Below are 20,034 nucleotides of genomic sequence, written 5' to 3'. Positions count from 1 at the left end.
AATAGAAATTTATCCTGCAAATAACTTTATATACATATATTAAAAAAAGTTCATTACAGTAATATTTTTTCCAGCAAAGAGAAAGAAACATCCTAAAAGTCAATCAAGAGCAAAAGAGCTTAAAAATTATCCTATATCCGGTGACCAGTAGGTGGTATAGCAGTTAAGAAGCTGGACTCTCACATGGTCAACTGAGGTTGAGTCCTGGACTCAGTGGCTTGAAAATCATGTGAGGCACATATGCATGTGTGCCCAAAATTCCAAGAGAAAAATGAAGTATGGACTTCAGTGTAGCCAGCCCTCCTGGAGGTGATGTCTCACTTTTCCCTCTCACTATCTCTCTGTCTCACTCCAGTGAGCACATGTGTCCTAAGACAAAAACCTAAAAAAAAAAAAAAAATCATCCTACTGTATATCCTTATAATTAGTGGGTTGTCAGAAAAGTCATGTTGTATTTTTGTATAGAAAAGCAAAGAAAAATATATCATGATTATTCTGACAACCCAATAAATACCAAATGACCAGTAAAAGGAATAAAGCAGCTCTACATGACCAATATAATATGACCACCAAAATGTATTGGTAAGCAAAATAATGTAAGATACAGAACTATGTGCATCATCTTCTTACTTCAATGCTTCTAAAGGTTGCCTATGCTTATAGATGTCAGTGGGGATGGTGCCATAATGGGAATGAAGTGCCTAGGTTTAAGCATTCCATGATGGGAATATGTGCAAAGAAGGGCCCCCCTCTGTTGTTGGTTACCTTTTTAGCTTAATCAAGGTAGCCCTGGCTACTTAAGAATATCAAATAACTCACTAATAAAACCATATAGATCTAGAAGTCTTGGGGGAAAAGTTCTTCAACTAAGATTTCTAATAACAATTTTTTTTTCAGGTAAGGAAATGTGCTTCTACCACAGTTTTTAAGTATTTCTTTAATTCATTTTGCCTACTTTCTCCCTCAGTAACATCTATTTTACCACCTTCTGTTTTTGTCATCTCTTTTATTTATGTTTCTGAATTCTGAGAGTGCTATTCAAGTCCAACTCTGCTATGCCAATTCAACACTTTCAAAGGATAGTTTCTTGACTACAGTGTCAGGATACACCACCATGTCCTACTTATTATGACATGCACAATTTGTTTATAATAATAAAGTACCAACATATTTCAGTACATTAATTTTTATTAAGTTAGATAGAATGTTTTAAGAGTATTGCTATAGGGACCAGAAGATGGTGTAATGGTTACATCACAGGACTTCCACAGGACCGACTGCAGTTTGAAACTCATGCCAAGCATGTGTGCAAGTGTACCCAAAATCCTAAAAGGAGAATGGAAGAGAAGAGACTGCAGCATGGCCATCTCCTCTGATGGGTGATTTCTTGTTTTCTGTCTCGCTAACAAATGCATACACACTATAGCAAAAATCTTTTTTAAAAAAATAATAAATAAAAAAAAAGAGTACTGCTATAACATTACCCCACCTCCTTTAATCTGTGTGAATATGGGAGTCTCTCTTGATTGTAAACATCACCCATTTCATATGCTGCTCTTCTACAAAATGTGCTGTAATTTGAATTTCCTATTACCACATTCTCATTCTCCTGGGCCTGCCTTATTAGACAAAGCAATACCTTTGTAACTTACTAAAAACAATTAGAATACATTTTCTAAATTCTGATTTCTCTCTCTTTAAAATAGATTTATTCTACAAGAAGGATTTGTCTTGTCTTTAATGTTTGCTTCTTTTCTCTAGTATTTTTTTCCTGTCAGTTCATACTTGGATGGGGAGCTGATTACAAATGGTTTCAAAAGTCAGAATTGTGTTTGCTTTAGCAGTACATATATTAAAAAGATAAGTGTGGAAAGCAGCCATTCTGAACAAGCATGGTGACCTTCAGACATATGCAGAAACACATGGCTTGTGAGCTTCATTTGTACAGCAATGAAAGCATTAACATACGAATACACTAACTGTCACACTGCAAAGCAGGATCTGTCTAAGGAAGCTACGTGTTATTCAGATTTCGCCCAAAAAGATCAGAAGAAACCAAATGGTGCCAGTGTTTTCTCATCATCAGCTGGTTAACATCTGAAAACAACTGGCTTGGCATTGCATTTCCTCTTCACCAGTTTTCTTCCCTATAAAATAATACACCTGAGGCTCAGTCAAGGTTGCAGCTTACTCCATTAGAGAAGTCAGGCCCATTTGATCTGCGCTTTTCTGTACTTGTATGTCTTTGTGTGTTTATTTTTACATTTATTTCTAATCCACAGTCCCCCACCCCCGCCTCCAAAAAATGTGTTCTGCTGAGCAGATCCCAGCAAGTGGCACCCAACATGGGGACCTGCTTGGCAAGTTAAAATTTTTTAAGAGAGATTTTTGCTATAGGGTGTGTGTGCTTGCTGGAGACAGAGACAGACGGAAAGTGAGAAATCACCTCACAAGGGAAATAGCTATGCTATAATCTCTTCTTCTCTGTTCTCCTCTTGGGAGTTTGGGCACACACAAATATAAACACCTGGCATGAATTTTAAGCTGCTGGGTAGTGGACACAAAATATAGTCGACTATGTAGGAGTCCTACAACATTGCCATTACACCATCTGCCGGTCCAAAGATAGAATTTGGCAACTGAACTCAAATTCCACCCAATGATTAGGACCTTAGAACCTAACTCCTACTTCTAAGGCTATAGTATACCCTGTAATGTAGCATGCCTAGCTCAGTGAAAAGTAAAAACTGATATTAAACAAATGGTATGTAAAATTTCTAGTTATATGCCCATATATATCCTCCAGGTCAAGTGGTGAAAATCTAAAAGAAGAATTAATAAAGGCACAGTTGGGGACAGCAGATGGCATAGCTGGATTCCCACATGGCTGACTGTAGTTCAAATCCCAGACTCAGTGGCTTGAAAATCACATGAGGAGTGTATATGTGCATGCCCAAGACCCTGGGAGGCGAATGGAGGAGAAGGGATTGTGGTGTAACCACTCCTTCCAGTTGTGATTTCTCACTGTCTGTTTCTGTCTCTCTCTCTCTCCCCTTAGCATGCCCTAAAGTAAAAACTTATGAAAAAAGAAGGAACAGTCATTTGTAAACACAGATGAATGATGACTGAGTAAATTTATCTGATAAGGAAATGAACTTTCTAATTTAAAATAAGAAAAATTAATAAAGATTTCTTACAGTTTTTTTCTCTCTTTTGGCGGGAGGAGGCTGTTGCTGTGTAGGCACTATGATAGGTGCTGACTGATACACTGGCTGACTTGGGTAAAAAGGCGTTCCTAAAGAATGAAAAAAAATGGAAAGAAGCATTCAGTTACTTTGTCAAGTCCTACAGGACTACCAATGGCAGTACAACTCTGGATAGTCCCTTAAATAAAAGGTAAAGAACAAAAACACTAAACATTCTTCTTAATCATCTCTTCCCACTAGCTCGTCTCCAGATACTAATGTAGTCAAGAAGTTATTCTCAAAATATGCAATGTCTTCAAACAGTCATAACTATCCAATACCACATTTCTACCCTTTTGAATTTGGCCCTTAGACTGTAGCTGATAGACCCCTGATGTAGACAAACCTACCTTATTTCATGCATGGGAAACCCAAGGTCTGGAGATACTAAATAACTTGCTGAATTCACACTGTAATGCTACTTCTAAAAAATCTTCTGGGGGCCCGCTACCTACAGCAGAGATTCTCAGACAAGGGTTTGGGTATGTTTATGTATTTGGTCATGGGAAGAAAGGGAAAAAAATCTCATCATCTTGGGAGGTAGTGGTGGCTTAATTCTTCGCACTTTCAGAGAACCACTGCAATAGGAAGCAACTACTGCAGCTTAGTAAGAGCCCTAATGTAGAAGCAGGAAAAGGCTGAGAATAAGCAGCCTAGAGATGGTCCAGGGCTGGCTCCATGGTACACCAGCAATGCCCTATTCAAGAGAAACTCAACAGCTACAGTTGAATCCCTGGCCCAATCAGCCTGAAACACCACAGGTACATGTTCCAGTACCTAAGATCTGATGGGCTGCAGGACTGGAGAAAGGGGACCATGGCATGACCAGACCCAGTGGAAGGTGCTCATCTCTCTCTTCCCCCCTCACGTTCATGTGCATGTGAACACTATCATGATGAAGGGGGGAAAAAAGATAAAAGTCCAAATAGCCCAAGAAATCAGGTTCCAAATTCTTCAATACATTTTGTACCATTCTTGAACCCAGCATCTCTGTTCTAGCTATAACCTATTCCTACCCCGAGTACACCAATCTCTTACATTGTATTTTTCCCCATCTGGCTGAAATTTTCTTCCCTTTACTCCTTGTGCTTCCAATAAACTCTTATTTGCTTCCTAAATAGACAATTATTTTATAATTATTATCAAACCAGAGTGTTTAAAGTAGAGATGGGGGAAGTCAAATACCGGATATTTTTAAGGTACTGCCTACAGATTTGCTGATGATTTGAATGTCAGTGTGATAGAAAGAGGACTTAATAAAAATTCTTAAGTTTTTCTGCCTGAGCAAGTGGAAGAATAGAGATACGACTTACAGAGATGATAAAAATTTGAGTAGTAGAGCTAGAAGCAGAGTAACCAAGAGGTCAATTTTGGATATATGACATGGGAGATGCTTATTAGACCTTTAAGTGGAGCTATCAATAGAGAGAAATTGACACAAATCTAGAGTGAGAGGATCGCTATGAGGCAGAGTGATCCATTTTGGAATTGGCAGAAAATGGACATTATTGAAAAGTGGATAAGCCAGGAAATGAGTACAGTCAGACAAGAAGCCCAGGGATTAAATTCTGGGGCATTCTGTTTGTTAGTGGTCACAAAAATGAAGAAAAGCCAGCAAAGGAAATTAAAAGGAAAACCAAGGCAGTGAATGAAGTGAAGAAAGTTGTCCAAGACTGATAAGTGTTTAGGTCAAATGGTGCTGTGAGGTCAACTAAGATTTGTCAAAGTGGAAATCACTGTTGACCTTGACAAAAGTTGTTTTGGTAAGAAGTGGAGGGTGGACAGTATGATCTAGGTGAGTTTAAAGGTGGGGTGGGGGGGAAGAATGAATGAAAATTAAGACAATGAGTATAAAGGTAATTCTTTTTCTTAAAAGCTTTGCTGTCAAGGGAAGCAAAAGAATAGACTTTAAGCTAGAGGAGAATACATAGTCAAGGCATGGTGATATGTGCTACTAAGGCAATGTGTCCTGTAGCTTGGGACTATATGGGAAAACTGGGTTCAATTCCCAGTCCAACCTGAAGACTGGGCATGGTGGCTAGCACCTGTAGTTCCAGCTGGGAGACTACAGCAGAAGAACGCCAAGAGCAAAACCCTGCCTTTAAAAAACAATAACAACAACAAAAACAAAAATACAGAGTTTAAAATTTTTTGTAAACATGGGAATAAAACAACAGAAGAAGGCAAAAATAAAGTGACAACACAGGAAAGAGAAGAAAAGTGCTAGAGTAATAGCCTCAAATGGGTGTAGGATAGGGTCTAGCAGAAACATGAAGGACTGGCCTTCAGTAGGAGTATAAATTACTGATTCACAGTAACAAAACAAAAACAAGTGTGTATGAAGGTAGTTAATACATGTAAAATTCTTGGTACTAGGTAAACAAATTAAGATTGGTTCCATTATCACTGTCTTCCTCGGTATCCCCACCATACCATAATAACCTTCAAGCAGAAGTTTTCTGGAGGCAGTGTGATTTACATTGTTAGAACTCTGCAGATACCAAGTTTAGAGAATCCGATCTGAACAAGATCTAAGCAGAAGTCTAAGAATTCAATAAATTCAATGCAGTGAATCCAAAAACCTCAGCTACTTCTAACAATGAGTAAACTATTCTCAAAGCAGAGCTCAAATGAGCAATTCTATGCTACCCTGTTATGTCATTAACTTCCAAATTCAAAAAGTAAATCCCTAAAATTGGTGTCAAATGCTGCTAGACAAGCAACATAATCTGCTCACCTTGCCATATTTTTCAAACTAAGTGAAATAAGATCTAAAAGGTGAACCATTTCTTGAAAAAAAAAAACCAAAAAAACAGGCTCTTCTCATGAAACATTGCCTGAGTCAAAGCTACTGGGAAAAAGGCTGGCACATCAGGATAATCTCAATATAGCAGTGTTAAACGCAATCAGTAGAAACACTGAAGTCTTTCTCAACTGGGGTTTCTCAGCAGAGGAGAAAATCTGCCAGACCAAACAAGAGCTTTATTTTACAAACTAATTCAACTTCTTACATAATCACAAATATTTAAAGACTTCTTCCCTATTAAAATCATGAATAACTTTTGCATATGTTTTACCAATTAGGCAAATTATTTAATATCTCCAGACCTTAGGTTTCTCCTGCATGGAAGGAGGGAGATTTGTCTGGATCAGGGATCTGTCGACTACAGTATAAAGGCCAAAATCAGTTCCCCAAACAGCAGAGTTTTACTGGAGGACACCACATAAAGCAGTTTATCTGTTTGTCTATGGCTGCTTTTTCACTGTAACGGCAGAGTTAAACTGTTATCACAGAGGTCATACAGCCTGCCAAGCCTAAGATGTTATTGTCCGGCCCTGGGTCCAGACAATAACAAGCGTGGTTGGCCGTGTGGAAATAGCACCTTAACCACCACACCACCTGTTGGCCTCCTGTTTTATTTATTATTTTAAAAATATTTATCTAATTATTTTTAATATCACTTTGCATTTTATTTTATTTTATTTTTTTTGCTTTAGGGAATGTGCACTTGCTGTAGACAGACAGGAAGTGAGAAAAAGGGGAATGGTGACACTGCAATACCTTCTCTTCCATTCTCCTCTTAGGATTCTGAACAAGCATGTACACAAGCCTGACAAGATTTTCAAGCTACTAGGTCTAGGACTTGAACTGTAGAGTGAGCCATGTGGCATCCAGCCACCTTAACTACCATGTCAACAGGTGTCCCAATACATTTTTTTAAGGTAGTTTTTCAGGCCAATCTGTGGCACGGTGGTTAAGAAAGCTAGAATCCCACATGGCTGACTATAGTTCAACTCCTGCACTCTGCAGCTTCAGAAACACATCAGGTACTTGTGCACATCTGCCTAAAATCCTGGAAGAAGAATGAAGGAGAAGGGATTATGACATGACCCTGCTACAATGGTGAGTGGGGGGGTACTTTCTCTCTTTTTTTCCCTTTCTGGTGAGCACATGGTGCCCTTTGGCAAAATTAATAAGATAATTTTTCTATTATTAAGTAGAGAAACAGAGCTTTATTTGTGTATTTTTAAGAGGTTTTTGCCTTAGGGCATGTGTGCAGGCTGGACAGAGAGACAGAGAGAAACAGAGACAGTGAGAGAGAAAGTAAGAAGTCACCCTCCAGAGGGGATGGCCACATCTCAATCCCTTCTCCTCTGTTCTCCTTTGAGGATCTTGGGCACACACACACATGCACCTGTTATAAGTTTCAAGCTACTGGGTCTAGGACTTGAACCACAGTCTCCTATGAGGGAATCCAGCAACAGAACCACTTCATCATCCGCTATCCCCAAGAAATAAATGTTTAATCTAATGATAAACTGCCCACTTGATGACTACCACATAAGATTTTATAGGGGGGAAAAGTATCAAAGGAAACAGATGTAAATAATACTGGCGATACAACTGTTATCAACAAACTTGCTTTTTCATTAAAATGACCAAAAATGGCTGATATTAAGATAAAATGGTATAAGTCTATATTCAAATCTATAGATTTATTTCTCTATTAATAAACTCATCTATATTATTTCTATACATACTACAGCAGCTGTATTAAAAGCAATGATTTTGTAAGGAAGCCAGCAGGTCGGGTGGTGGTTAAGGCACTGGATTTCCATATGGCTGACTTGACAGTTTAAGTCCCAGATCCCACAGCTTGAAAAACATGCCAGGCATGGGGCTGGCAGGTAGCATGGTGGGTAAGGACACTGATCGCAGTTCGAGTCCTGGACCTGGAGGCATGCTTTCTCACTTTCCCTCTCACTCTCCCTCTTTCTCGCTCTCATTCTGTTCCAATCTGGTCAAATTAAAACAAACAAATAAATAATAAATAAAATGATTCTTACTTTTTAAAATATACTCACTTACTCATTTTAATTTGACCACAGAGGGACAGAGTGAGAAAGAGAAAGTGAGAAAGCAAGCCAGTAGGTCCAGGACTCAAACTGTGGTCGGCCCTGTGGAAGTCCAGTGCTCCTAAACACCATGTCACCTGCCGGCCCCAATAAAATGATTCTTTAAAAAAAAGTAAAAGGAAGAAAAACGTGCCAGGCACATGTGTGTGTGTTCCCAAAATCCTAAGAGGAGAATGGAGCAGAAGGGACTAAAGCACGGTAATCCTCCCTGGGAGGGAGAGTTCTCACTTTCCTTCTGCCTCTTTCCAGGGAACACATACACTTTAAGGCAAAAACCTAAAGTAAAAGGTTTTATAAAATAAAAGAATCACCAAATTCCTTTTATGACATACAATTTAAAAAGAACTATTATTTTTAAAAAAGAATTATTTAACTTTATTTATTATCATTATTTTTAAATTTGACTGAGAAGAGACCAAGAAAGTGAGGGAGGGGGAAAAGGGAAGTGGGAGAGATGGGGAGAGGGAAACTGACAAAGCAAGCCACCAGGTCCAGGACTCAAACCATGGTCGCTCATGTAGGAGTCCAGTGCCTTAACTACCACATTGCCTGTTGGTCCCAAAAGAAATATTATTAATTTTAGCACTTTTACTAAAACAATTTTATCTTATAATTTTTCTATCTGAAAATTTCTATAGATGGGATCAGGTGGTACAGCAACGATGCCATGGGACCTACAGGGAAAGGCCTGAATTCACAAGCGAGGAGCTCCCTGAGCATGCCGCGCTGAGATGAGCCACAGACTGCAGTGTAAAGACCCTGTTAGGGTACCTGTCTCTCTTTCTCCCAATCTCTCTCACAGAAGAAATAAATAAGACTTTAAAAATTATAACTACATGGGGCCAAAAGGTGGTGTAATGGTTAAGGTTTCAGGCTTCCAAATGGCCAGCAGTGGTTCAAGTCCCAGACCTGGCAGCTTGAAACTCACACTAGAGGTCTGTGCATGCCTGTCCAAAATTTCAAGAGGAGAGTGGAGGAGAAAAGACTGTGGCATAGGTATCCCTCCCAGAGGGTGATTAATCACTTTCTCTGTCTCTCTGTGCCTCCAGCAAGAACACGCACTCTATAGTAAAATTCTCTAAATATAAAAAAATTCCATACAATAAAAATAACTAATGTTATACTTAAAAGTAATTCTACTTGGGGACCAGCAGATGGCTTAACAGTTATATTGATGGGCTCCCACATAGTCGCCAGTAGTTTGAGTCTCAGACCCAGCAGCTTAAGCTCACGCTGGGCACACGTGCATGTGTTCCCAAGATCCCAAGAGAAGAATGGAGGAGAAGGGATTGTGGAATGGTCATTACCCCTGAGGGATGATGTCTCACTTTCTGTCTCTGTCTTTCTAGAGAGTGCACTCACACTACAGCAAAAACCACTCTTTGAAAACTAAATAAATAATTTTACTTGGATTTAAATTTTTAGGATGAAAATCAACACAAAAGTACACAACTGCACAGCCACAGACTTAAAGCTAAGTTCAGACGGCCAGAGGGTGGCACAGCAGTAAAATACAATTCAATGCAAGACAAAGAAAACCTTCCCCACAAGGAAAGGTTTTTGGTTCAAGTCCAGAGACCTGCCAGAGTATGCCAGACACACATTTGCCCAGGATCTAGGATTGGCTAAAGGCTAGGGCTGGATTACAGCATCATGACCTTGCTGGGGGTGCTGTCTGTCTCTCTGTCTCTCTTGTTCATGAAAGATATAAGCTTTATTGGGAACCAGCAGTTAGCGTAATGGCTATGTCGCTGGACTCCCACGTAGTCGACCGCGGTTCGTGTCCCGGACCCGGTGGCTTATAAAAACTCACGCCGGGCGTGTGTGCGTGCGTGCCCAAGATCCCAAGAGGAGAATGGAGGAGAAGGGATTAGGGTGTGACCATCCCCCCTGGGGGGTGATTTCTCGCTTTCTGTCTCTATGTCTCTCTCTGTCTGTCTGGCGAGCGCACGCGCCCTACAGTGAAAATCTCTCCAAAAAAAAAAAAAAAAGAGATATAAGCTTTATTTAAAAATAAAATGCTGAGTACAAGAGGTATATAACGAACTTAAACAGTACTGGCAATATTCCATATCAAAAAGTAAATGATAGTCATATGTTATTTTACTTTAAGAATGATATATATGTAACACATATTCAGGAAATATTAATAAATATTTCACATTAATTTACTTAATGAAGATAAATTAAACATATATTTAAGATATTTAATAAGGTTGCAAAATAAATAATTTTGAAAAGGTAATGAAAAACTTTTATGTTCTCTAAAAGAATTAGCCAGGGCCACTTTGGTTACTCAGCAGTTAAGGGAGCTAGATCCTACACGGTTGACCATTGTTTCATTCTAAGCCCAATACACCCACCCACACCACCTTGGAAAACCTGCTGGGTGTATATTCACACTTGCCCAAAATCCTGATGGGAAGGAGAAATGGAGGGAAAAAGATTGCAGCATGACCACACACCATTTGGGTGCTGCATGCATGTTCCCTCTCATGCATACATGTGCACATTTGTTCTCTTGTGAACATGCACACTTTCCAGCAATTAAACATGAAAATAAATAAAATGAAGAAGTAAAGTCAGATATCACTTGGTTGCTTTGCCTATTTCATCTCAGAAAAACTTAAGAAAAACTTTCTTGGGCTATTCTAACACAAATCAAATCTGCTACAACGGTTCTTAATGGAGCCATTAAATTCCAATGTTAGGAAATCCGTAAATGGATAAAGAACCTTCATAGCCTAGTTAAGATTTCAACATGTCTTTGCTTTGCTGGTAGCAGAAGAGATCAGTGCTTATTGAATCTTAAAGCTCTGATTTTCTAACATCTACACTGTTTTTTTCTCTTATAGTCCACTTCCTGTGCTACAAAATAAGTACAGCATACAGTAATTTATTGAATTAAGTAATTTTCATTATTTCTTAGATAAGTATCAGACCATATGCCAAGTATAAATTTGACATATTTTTCCCTCTACATTAAAAACACTTATAAGCGGGAACAGCCGATAGAATAATGGTTATGTCACTGGACTCCCACAGGGCCGACCATGGATCAAGTCCCAGATCTGGCAGCTTGAAACTGTGGCTGGTGTGTGTGCGTTCATGCCTAAAATACTAAGAAAAGAACAGAGAAACAACTGCAGTGTGCCCATCCTCCTGGGGGTGATTTTTCTCTTTCTGTCTCTCCAGCGATCACACACACCCTACATGCCTTTAAGAGAGAGCAAAAATCTCTCTTTAAAAAAAAAAAAAATTCTAAGGGTCCACAGATGGCATGGAGATTAGGGTGCTGGATCCCACATGGACAACTTCAGGGCTTGATCAAGCCCCAGACCCAGCAGCTTGAAAATCATGCCGGTTAGGGCCAGCAGTTGGTATGGAAGTTAAGGTGCTGTACTTCCACAAGGCTGACCACAGTGGCTTGAAACTCAAACCAGGTGAGTGTACGTACATGCTCAAAATCCCAAAAGGAAAACAGAGAAGAGGATAGGGGCATGGCTATCATCCCAGGAGGCAATTTCTCACTTTCCCTCTTACTCTAGTGGATGCACATGCTCTATGGCAAAAACTTGAAAATTTTTTAAAAAGAAAGAAAATCACACAGGGCACCTGTGCATGTGTGCCCAAAATCCCAAGAGAAGGACGGAGAAAAAGGGATTACAGTACGGCCCTCCTCCACAGGGGATGATTTCGTACTCTACCTCTCTCTGTGTCTCTCACTGGTGAGTACACATGTCCTATAGCAAAAAATAATAATGACAAATAATAAAACCACCTACAAGTTTTAAGGCATTTTCATGTGAACTAATCCTCTAAACCTGCCTATAACATAGGTCTTTTATCACAATTTTGTAGATAAGGAAGCACATTCTCCAAATACCTGGCAACAACTATGCTAGATGCTGGAGATACAGCAATGAACAAAACAAAAATACCTGCTTTTGTGGATATTATATTCTAGTGGGAAAGACAGTTATTAACAAAATCTTTAAGATATAAAGTGGTGGTAAGTGACTGGAGAAAAAGAAATCATTGTAAGGATATAAGGCATACATAAATGTATGTATGTATTTTTACTGTATTTTGCTGATGATATATATATATATATGTATGTGTGTGTATATATACATACACACACACGCACACACACACAGTAAAAATCAGGAAAAATCAAAGTAACAATGAGTTGGCAGCAGATCCAGCACTCTGACACTTACCAGCCCTTTCAGAGAATCAGTAACTGAAAATATTTCTACAACATTCCTTGTAAGCTTCTTTCTAAAAAGTAGCTTTTAAGGCAGAATTGTTTGCAACATTTTAACTAAAATACTTCTTACCACTAAATTTCATTGCCTAAACTGACCCACCAAAGGACAAAGTAAACACAATGAACTAGCAGAAATTTCATGTCTTTCTTACTTACCATAAGCATTGGGAAAGTCCCCAGGTCCTGGCCCAGGATAAAAGGGACCTGGACCTGGTGGCTGAACTGGATATTGTTGAGGTCCAACATAAGGAGGGCCACTATGGCGGTACTAGGGAGAGAGAGAGAGAGTAGACATTTATAAACAATAAAAAGGTAGCTTACTAAAGAAAAATAAAGTTCTCTCTGTGTAGGTATGTAAGTCATTTCAACGAGGTAAACTCACTGGTTAAACATATTCAAAATGCTTCCTAGCCACTGAAACGCAGTGAGGGCCAGCCCCATAGCTCAGCAGCTAGGCACTATACAGAGGAAGCTGGAGCAATCCCACAAGGCCAACCAGGGCCCTTGAACCCAGGGTCCTAGTTCTGTCAGCTTGAAAAACCTGCCAAGTACACTCCAGGCCCAGGATGCTGACAGGATGGAGAACTAGAGGATAAAGAATTGCAGTATGACCAGATCCCAACGGGGGAGTGCACTTGCACTCATTCTCTCGTTTTCCCACATATGCACAAATGCTTTGACATTAAGAAAAAAAAAAAGAAGAAAAGAAAAGATGTGATGAGGACAAAGAGAAAGGTATGCCTTAAGTAAAGCTCTACAGTAATCAGCGCACAGGAAGACATTGGCTCACTATAAAATAATTATGGGATGGTAATTTTCTTCCCCTCCCTTCACTGATAGGGGGCATGTGCACTTGTCATAGAGAGACTGAGAGACACAGAGATGGGGAGGGAGAAAGTACCACCCCAGTGGTGTGTGGCCATGATGCAATTTCTTCTCCTCTGTTTTCTTTATCCTGTTGAAATTTTGGACTTGGGCACGAACCTGGTGTTTCTCAAGCCACCGGGGCTGGGACTCAAACCAGGGTTGGCCATGTGGGATCTGGCTCCTCCAACTACTATGCCAGTCCCAGTTGGTAACTGTCAATGGCATTAACTGATATCACAGGCACAACATAATTAGAGTCAATTTTAGAGCAGTTGGTTGAGAGAAGAGGGTGGGGAACAGCTAGGGCAATAAAAACCATTTCTCTATCGTATTAGAAAATTTAAGTAAAGAGATGTCAAAACATATCCTTACTACATTATGGAAAATAACAAAGTGTCTAGACTTAAAACCAACAAACAAGTTCATAAACCATCAAAATTCAATGTCGCCACCCACTCTCCCTGTTCTTTTGTTTCGTTTTGTTTTGTTTTTAAATAATTCCCAGAAAGTGAACACATTCACCAGAGAGAAACACAGAGAGATGAAGAGAGGAAAAACAGCCCTCATTGGGCATGGTTACAACAATCCCTTCTCCTCCATTTCTCCCTCCTTTCAGAATTTAGGACATGCAGGTACACACATTAGTGTGTTTTTCAAACTGCTGAGTCCTGAACTCAAACCGTCCAACTGGCCAAGTGGAATCCAGTTACCTTAACCAAAAGGCTACAGGCTGGCCCTCCTTGTTTCTTCTGATGAGAATCTGGGTTACATCTCACATTCTCACAGAGCCACCTGGGCCTAAGTGATAACTTTACCTGTGGTATACAGTACTGAGGCCCCTGGGGCACTGGGTACGGCATGGGTAGGTGGTTCACCATCATGATGTGCTGATTGGCCTGATACACTGCTGTGGGTGTCTGTGCACCAGGACGAATGGAAGGACTGCTGCTCGGGATGGTGGCTCTGGGAGGCTGTATTTGAGGCCTCTGGAAAAACTAAGAAGGGAAGAAAAACATTTTTGTTTTAATGAAGGAGAATAAATTTTACTATTTTGAGTTTTCTCCTTTTTTTCCATTAATAAAACTCTAATCAACTTGAATTAGAAATAAAACACACATGAAAAGAAAATAAACTGCCTATGGCCAGGTTCACAAAAAATACTTCACAGTAGGGAAAATTCTGATGAGTGTTATCACATTTGAAGATAGTAGGCAAGTCTCAATTTTAAGTCTCAGCTATTTAAGAACAAAAACTCTGTACCATAATCATAAACTTTAAAATGTGTAATACAACACAACAAAGAGGGAAACTTGTAACTATAAGTTTTTCCGTTGTATGAAAGAATCGACTCCTTCATAAGGGGTAGGTGGTTTGTTATTAACTTATTAAAAAGTGAAAGTGGTAGTCTCCTAAAAATTACCACTCAAGTCACTTATAAAATACTTAGAAGTAAAACTCTCTAAAGACAAAGCATTTCATCCTAATTCATTAGGGTCATGCTAAATTAAAATAACATCTGTGTGGTTGTCAGATGCTGAGCTGAGTAAGCTAAGCTATCTTTTTCAAACAGTTAGTATAGCCACAATCAAAATTAAGCCCAATATTGCTTTCTAGAACAGATTGCAATCAAAGTAAAGAATCTAGACAGGCCTAACGATGATCTAGAATGAGCAGAGCTCAAATCTCTCCAATAACAGCCAGTTCCTATAGTTATTTATGACTCTCCCTGCTGGCTTAAAAGCCTGGAAACAATACACGAATGATAAATTTCTAAAGGGAATGTATTTATTCATCAGCAAATTATCTCATTACACTAATAACAAGGGGACAGAATAATAAAGAGGCCATGCAGAACCAGTGATTTGTTACCTGAATGGGTCTGAATCCTCCCTTCAATTATGAAGCAAGAAAGCAGCAGGAAACAGAAAGAAAGCCAATGGAAAAGCTTACAGATCAGTAGGAAGGGGTAGGATATAGCATGCAGCTCAACAAAAATATCTACCTAATTAATAATAATAAGAGAAGAAGACTAGAAAACCAGAATGGCAATTCTCCACTAAAGAATTCAAGTACACAGGGATTAAAGAGTCACATAACATTCAACTGAAAATAAGTGAATCCACTGGCAAAAATCTTCTAATAGTGGGTACAAGTTGTCATAGCTTGAAACTTAATGTCTGCCTAGAGGAACAAATTCAATGGGGCTACTGATACCTATTCTTGGCCCACATTCCTGGTTTTGGCTCATTTTATGATTTGGCATTATTTGGCTTCACTATGTTCTTTTTTCCATGTCTGCAATGGAGATAAGAGTTAACAGTAAAAGTGCCATTTGTTTATTATTTTGAAGTTTGTGAAAGCCTTGAGAAATAACTAAGTTTTCTAATATATGAAAAGATTTCCAAAAGCTTATGGGAAAATAAAATTAAAGCATTAGTTTATTTTGGTGCAAAAGTTTGGAAATGTATGCATAAACAGGTTTTCATAATGCACATTTTCCATGAACTTTCTGAAAATCCTCTGTCTAGCAGACTCATGGCCTAAAGTGGCTCTTTTCAACTAAGCAGGTATAAAAGAGACCACATATCACTCTAAAATGGTGAACTATTATAATAATCTTAAAATGTGGTCTAGCTCCAAAATCTGAGTTGTCTCATAATTCATAAATACTACTATCCAAATAAAGTGACCTTTGAGCCCTCTCAGAGTATCAAATTATCCACAGATGGCCTGAGCAACTTTTTGTCTTACACTGAAGTGGCAGGGCTAGGATCTGGGTGTCCAAGGCTCATCCCCACTCAGTCTTCATACGCCAGGGCAAGGAAAGCCCGTAAAACACTGAGTCACAGAAAACCGACAGACAGAAAAGTATAGTACAAGAATGAAGTGCATGGGGGAAAATCCAATGGGGAAGGCCACAGAAAATAGTTAATGGAGATGAAAAGAAAGCAAAAAGGTAAAGTTGGAAACACAGGAATCTGGGCTGAGCTGCAAGTATAGCAAAGTCTTCCAGGTTCTCCACTGATGAGGCTTTGGTAACAGATACAACAATTTTTGTTGGCCACAAACGGGAACACCGAAGTATTATAGTAAACCTCCCACTGCTGCAACTACACTTCTCCATAGCAGACAGAATCTATTATAGATCTACGCATATGAGTTATAAACACATTTTGGGAGGACTTTATGCATTTTATAACAAAGTTAATATATTAGGAGCCACAAAAATGTTGCAGGCATCAAGGAGAAGAGAGTCACTCATCTGTTTAACTGACTGAGTTTACCAGATGTCAGGTGCAGTGGATAAAGGGTTAACACAGTAAAACCCTTTTCCATCGACTCTAGAGGGCAGCCTTGACCAGGACAGTATTAAATGGACACAGGTGACAATCTACTGAGGTTGCAGTAGTATCATCGAATTATGCCAAAGCACTCATACGATGCTTGAAGAGACACTGTGATATGGGGTGATGTGGGAAGAAGAGAAGAAGTTAACCCATTAAATTATTCAAAGTAAATAAATAGATATGGAAAAGTTTTCTCACAATATTACAAGTACTCTTGTCACTATATTCCAGATGTTCAGATGAGATTTATTTTTTAACCAGCCTATCCAGAATAATTGGGGTTATAGCTTATTCAAGGAGGTTTCTTAATAGAAGTTCCTGTTTTCCTCAGTATCTTATACAAGGAGGTTTCTGAATGGAAGTTTCTGTTTTTTTCCAGTGGTTTTTAAACAAAACAGTATTTCTACAGATATTCCTAATACTAAGATACAGTTGAAACAATAAAACACAAAATTTATGGTTATGACATGGAATTTTTTTTTTCAGAGAGGTTTTTGCTATAGGGCGCGTGCGCTCGCCAGACAGACAGAGACAGAGAGACAGAAAGCGAGAAATCACCCCCCGGGTGGATGGCCACGCCACAATCCCTTCTCCTCCATTCTCCTCTCGGGATCTTGGGCACACACGCACACGCACCTGGTGTGAGTTTTAAGCCACCGGGTCCAGGATGTGAACTGCAGTCGACTATGTGGGTGTCCAGCAACATATCCATTATGCTAATTGCTGGTCCCGACATAGAATAATTTTCATACACTAAGAGTTCAATTATGAAAGTAGGCAGAAAGGTATTACACAGACACACTGACTAACAATGGTGAAGCTTTACATACATTGACTAGCTATAAGGAACCATGCTAAGCCCTTTACCCACATTTTCATGACAAACCCCTGGGGCAATTACCACTATTAACACCCCATTAGATACATGTGGAAATTAAGGAACAGGGACAATAAAACGATCTGCAGAAATTCCCCCAAGTGTAATTTAAACACAGGTTCCAGATCTGTATTTCTAACGTTACACATACTTTTTCTCAATTAAGAGAATATCCCCACATTTTCAAGCAAGAGTGGCCAATCGAAAGAAATTTCATCTTTGCAAAGGCTGAATGGATATGGTTCATCTAACTATACTAACGGATGGCATATCTCTCACCCGCAGATTATACCTGATAAGAAAACTGTTCCATCAGTTACTTTACAAAATTTGTGTTTATCATTCAAGAAAACAAATTTATTCTATTTACCCAACTTTGAAGCGTGTTCATAATGCTTTTCTGTCCTTGACATAACATTTCCTATACCTACGTTTGCTCAATCCACTGTACTGGGATTTTTATAAGGACAGGCTATGTGGAGTTTGTTTTTTCCTCTTAAAAGTATAGTACCATGGCCCAGCTATAGTGGTATGCAATTAAAGCCCCAGGGCTCAGATTCTGGGTTGACCTGAACAGACTAGGAAGGTCCACAATTCTGGCTGGCTAAAACAGAAGGCTAGTGGGAGGACTGTGGTGTGGCAGGACCTTGTCAGGGGCCCCTATCTGTCTTGCCCTCCTCTATCTCCCCTGGAAGAAATAAATAAAATAAAATATAAAAGACTAGCTGTGGTAGTACAGTGATAGTACTGTTGTGTGATTCTGGATCCATGTGGAAGACTGGGGTTCGGTTCCTAGGTAGATCTGTATGCACTGTGTGCATGAGCTTGTCTGTGATCCCGGCTCGCTGGGAAGGCTCAGAGGAGGACTGTGGATTGTGGAGAGAGACCCTGGTGACGGTGCTTTTCTCTCTCTCTGTCCTCTCACCCTCCACTCCATGGAAGAGAAGAATTTATTTTTTTAAAGTATAGCATTGGGACCAGCAGATAGCATAGTGACTGTGTCACTGAACTCCCATATAGTCGACTACGATTAGAGTCCTGGACCTGGTGGCTTGGACTCACGCCAGGCGCATGTGTGTGCATACCCAGGATCCTGGGAGGAGAATGGAGGGGTTGCAGTATGGCCATCCCCCTTGGGGGATGATTTCTTGCTGACTCTCTGTCTCTCTCTGTCTTTCTAGTGAACTCATGCACCTTACTGCAGAAACCTCTCAAAAAATAAATAAATAAATAAATAAAGTATAGCATCTCACACACATGCACACACACCCCAGAAGAAATCTAGTATCTATAGGTTTAGAAAAGTTATAATAACTAGAAAGGCAAAGAAATAAAGAGAGAGAGAGAGATTCCTTATTTCATAGTCCTTCCTAACCATTCAATTGCAAATACAGAATTAGATTTAATAGTGGTACAAGAAATTCAGCTTCTCAGATGAGTGGGCATGGCAGTAAACCACAGGTTATTAAAAGGAATGTGTGAGTAGGCTTTTCCAAATTGCTTGCAATCCTTCAGAATCCCTTTTTCTTCTCAGCTAAGTGATACGCAATCATTAAAAAATGTCAAACTCTTCTCGGATGGAAAGACACCCATTTATAGTCTATCATTTACCTGAAGTTTTAATGTCATCTCAATCTTCTATCCACAGCATGCCCTTGGGGTTATGAAATTGAGCAACTCAAGCCACAGCTCTATTTTACAGTTAGATGGAGTTCTGATACTGCAAGTTTTTCCTTCAACTGGCTCCAAATTTTTCTCTCGGTATCATCTGCCCGCTCATCCAGTGTTTATCCCTAAACCTACACTGAAGTCAAATCCTTCTCCACAAGTGAGTTTACCTTCTCTGAGTTACCAGGAGATAGCCATCACTACCAATTTTCACACCACTGTCCATTTTTTGTTCAAGCCAATCACCACACACCCGAATCCCCTCCAGTTAAGATTTTGAAATCTCTATCTAGCTTGTTCATCTCAATCTAGTCCTCATCTCACTAAATATTAGAGAACAAAACACAAATGTACAAGTAGGGTCTCTATCCTGAATGTTCTTGGCACTAACTCAAAAATACTCAATGCTAAATGAAATGGCAATGCACCTCTCTTATTCTTGCCGACTATGATTCCATTAATGAAATCAGAAATGGTAACACATTTTTAGTACTGACTGGTACTAAGTTAACTACACACACACACACACACACACACACACACACACACACACACACACATTATTGGCAGAGAGAGAGAGATGGAGAGAGTATCCCCTAATAGGGTATGGTCATGCTGCAATCCCTTCTCCTCTATTTCTTGATCCAGTCAGAATTTTGGGCTCAGGCATGCACATACATCTGGTGTGTTTTTTAAGCTGCTGGGCTAGGATTAAAACCACAGCTGGCCACTCAGAACTGAGCTACGTTAATCACTAGGTGATAGAGCTGGCCCAATTTACAATAATTTAAAACCCTTAAATATTCTTTATTTAACCTGGCAATACATCACACTCTTCAC

The 20,034-nt window shown here is 39.5% G+C and overlaps 1 protein-coding gene across 11 annotated transcripts in view; it reads right to left on the bottom strand.

The window, feature by feature from the left end:
- EIF4G3 (eukaryotic translation initiation factor 4 gamma 3) overlaps positions 1-20,034 on the bottom strand; it is a 418,798-nt gene that overhangs the window by 204,958 nt on the left and 193,806 nt on the right. For 7 of the 11 annotated variants that reach the window (XM_027770595.1, XM_027770596.1, XM_027770588.1 and 4 more), the window contains 3 exons: positions 14,118-14,297; positions 12,592-12,703; positions 3,198-3,295 (listed from right to left, as the gene is read on the bottom strand). In XM_027770595.1, the coding sequence (XP_027626396.1) occupies positions 3,198-3,295; positions 12,592-12,703; positions 14,118-14,297 (390 nt within the window). Of the gene's footprint in view, positions 1-3,197; positions 3,296-12,591; positions 12,704-14,117; positions 14,298-15,171; positions 15,193-20,034 lie in introns of all 11 variants that reach the window. The other 4 variants (XM_027770593.1, XM_027770592.1, XM_027770594.1 and 1 more) reach the window with 1 other exon arrangement.

The sequence above is a fragment of the Tupaia chinensis genome, unplaced genomic scaffold, assembly GCF_000334495.1.
Source record: "Tupaia chinensis unplaced genomic scaffold, TupChi_1.0 Scaffold000146_1, whole genome shotgun sequence".
Classification (NCBI taxonomy): domain Eukaryota; kingdom Metazoa; phylum Chordata; class Mammalia; order Scandentia; family Tupaiidae; genus Tupaia; species Tupaia belangeri.
This window is presented reverse-complemented; position numbering and strand designations above follow the sequence as displayed.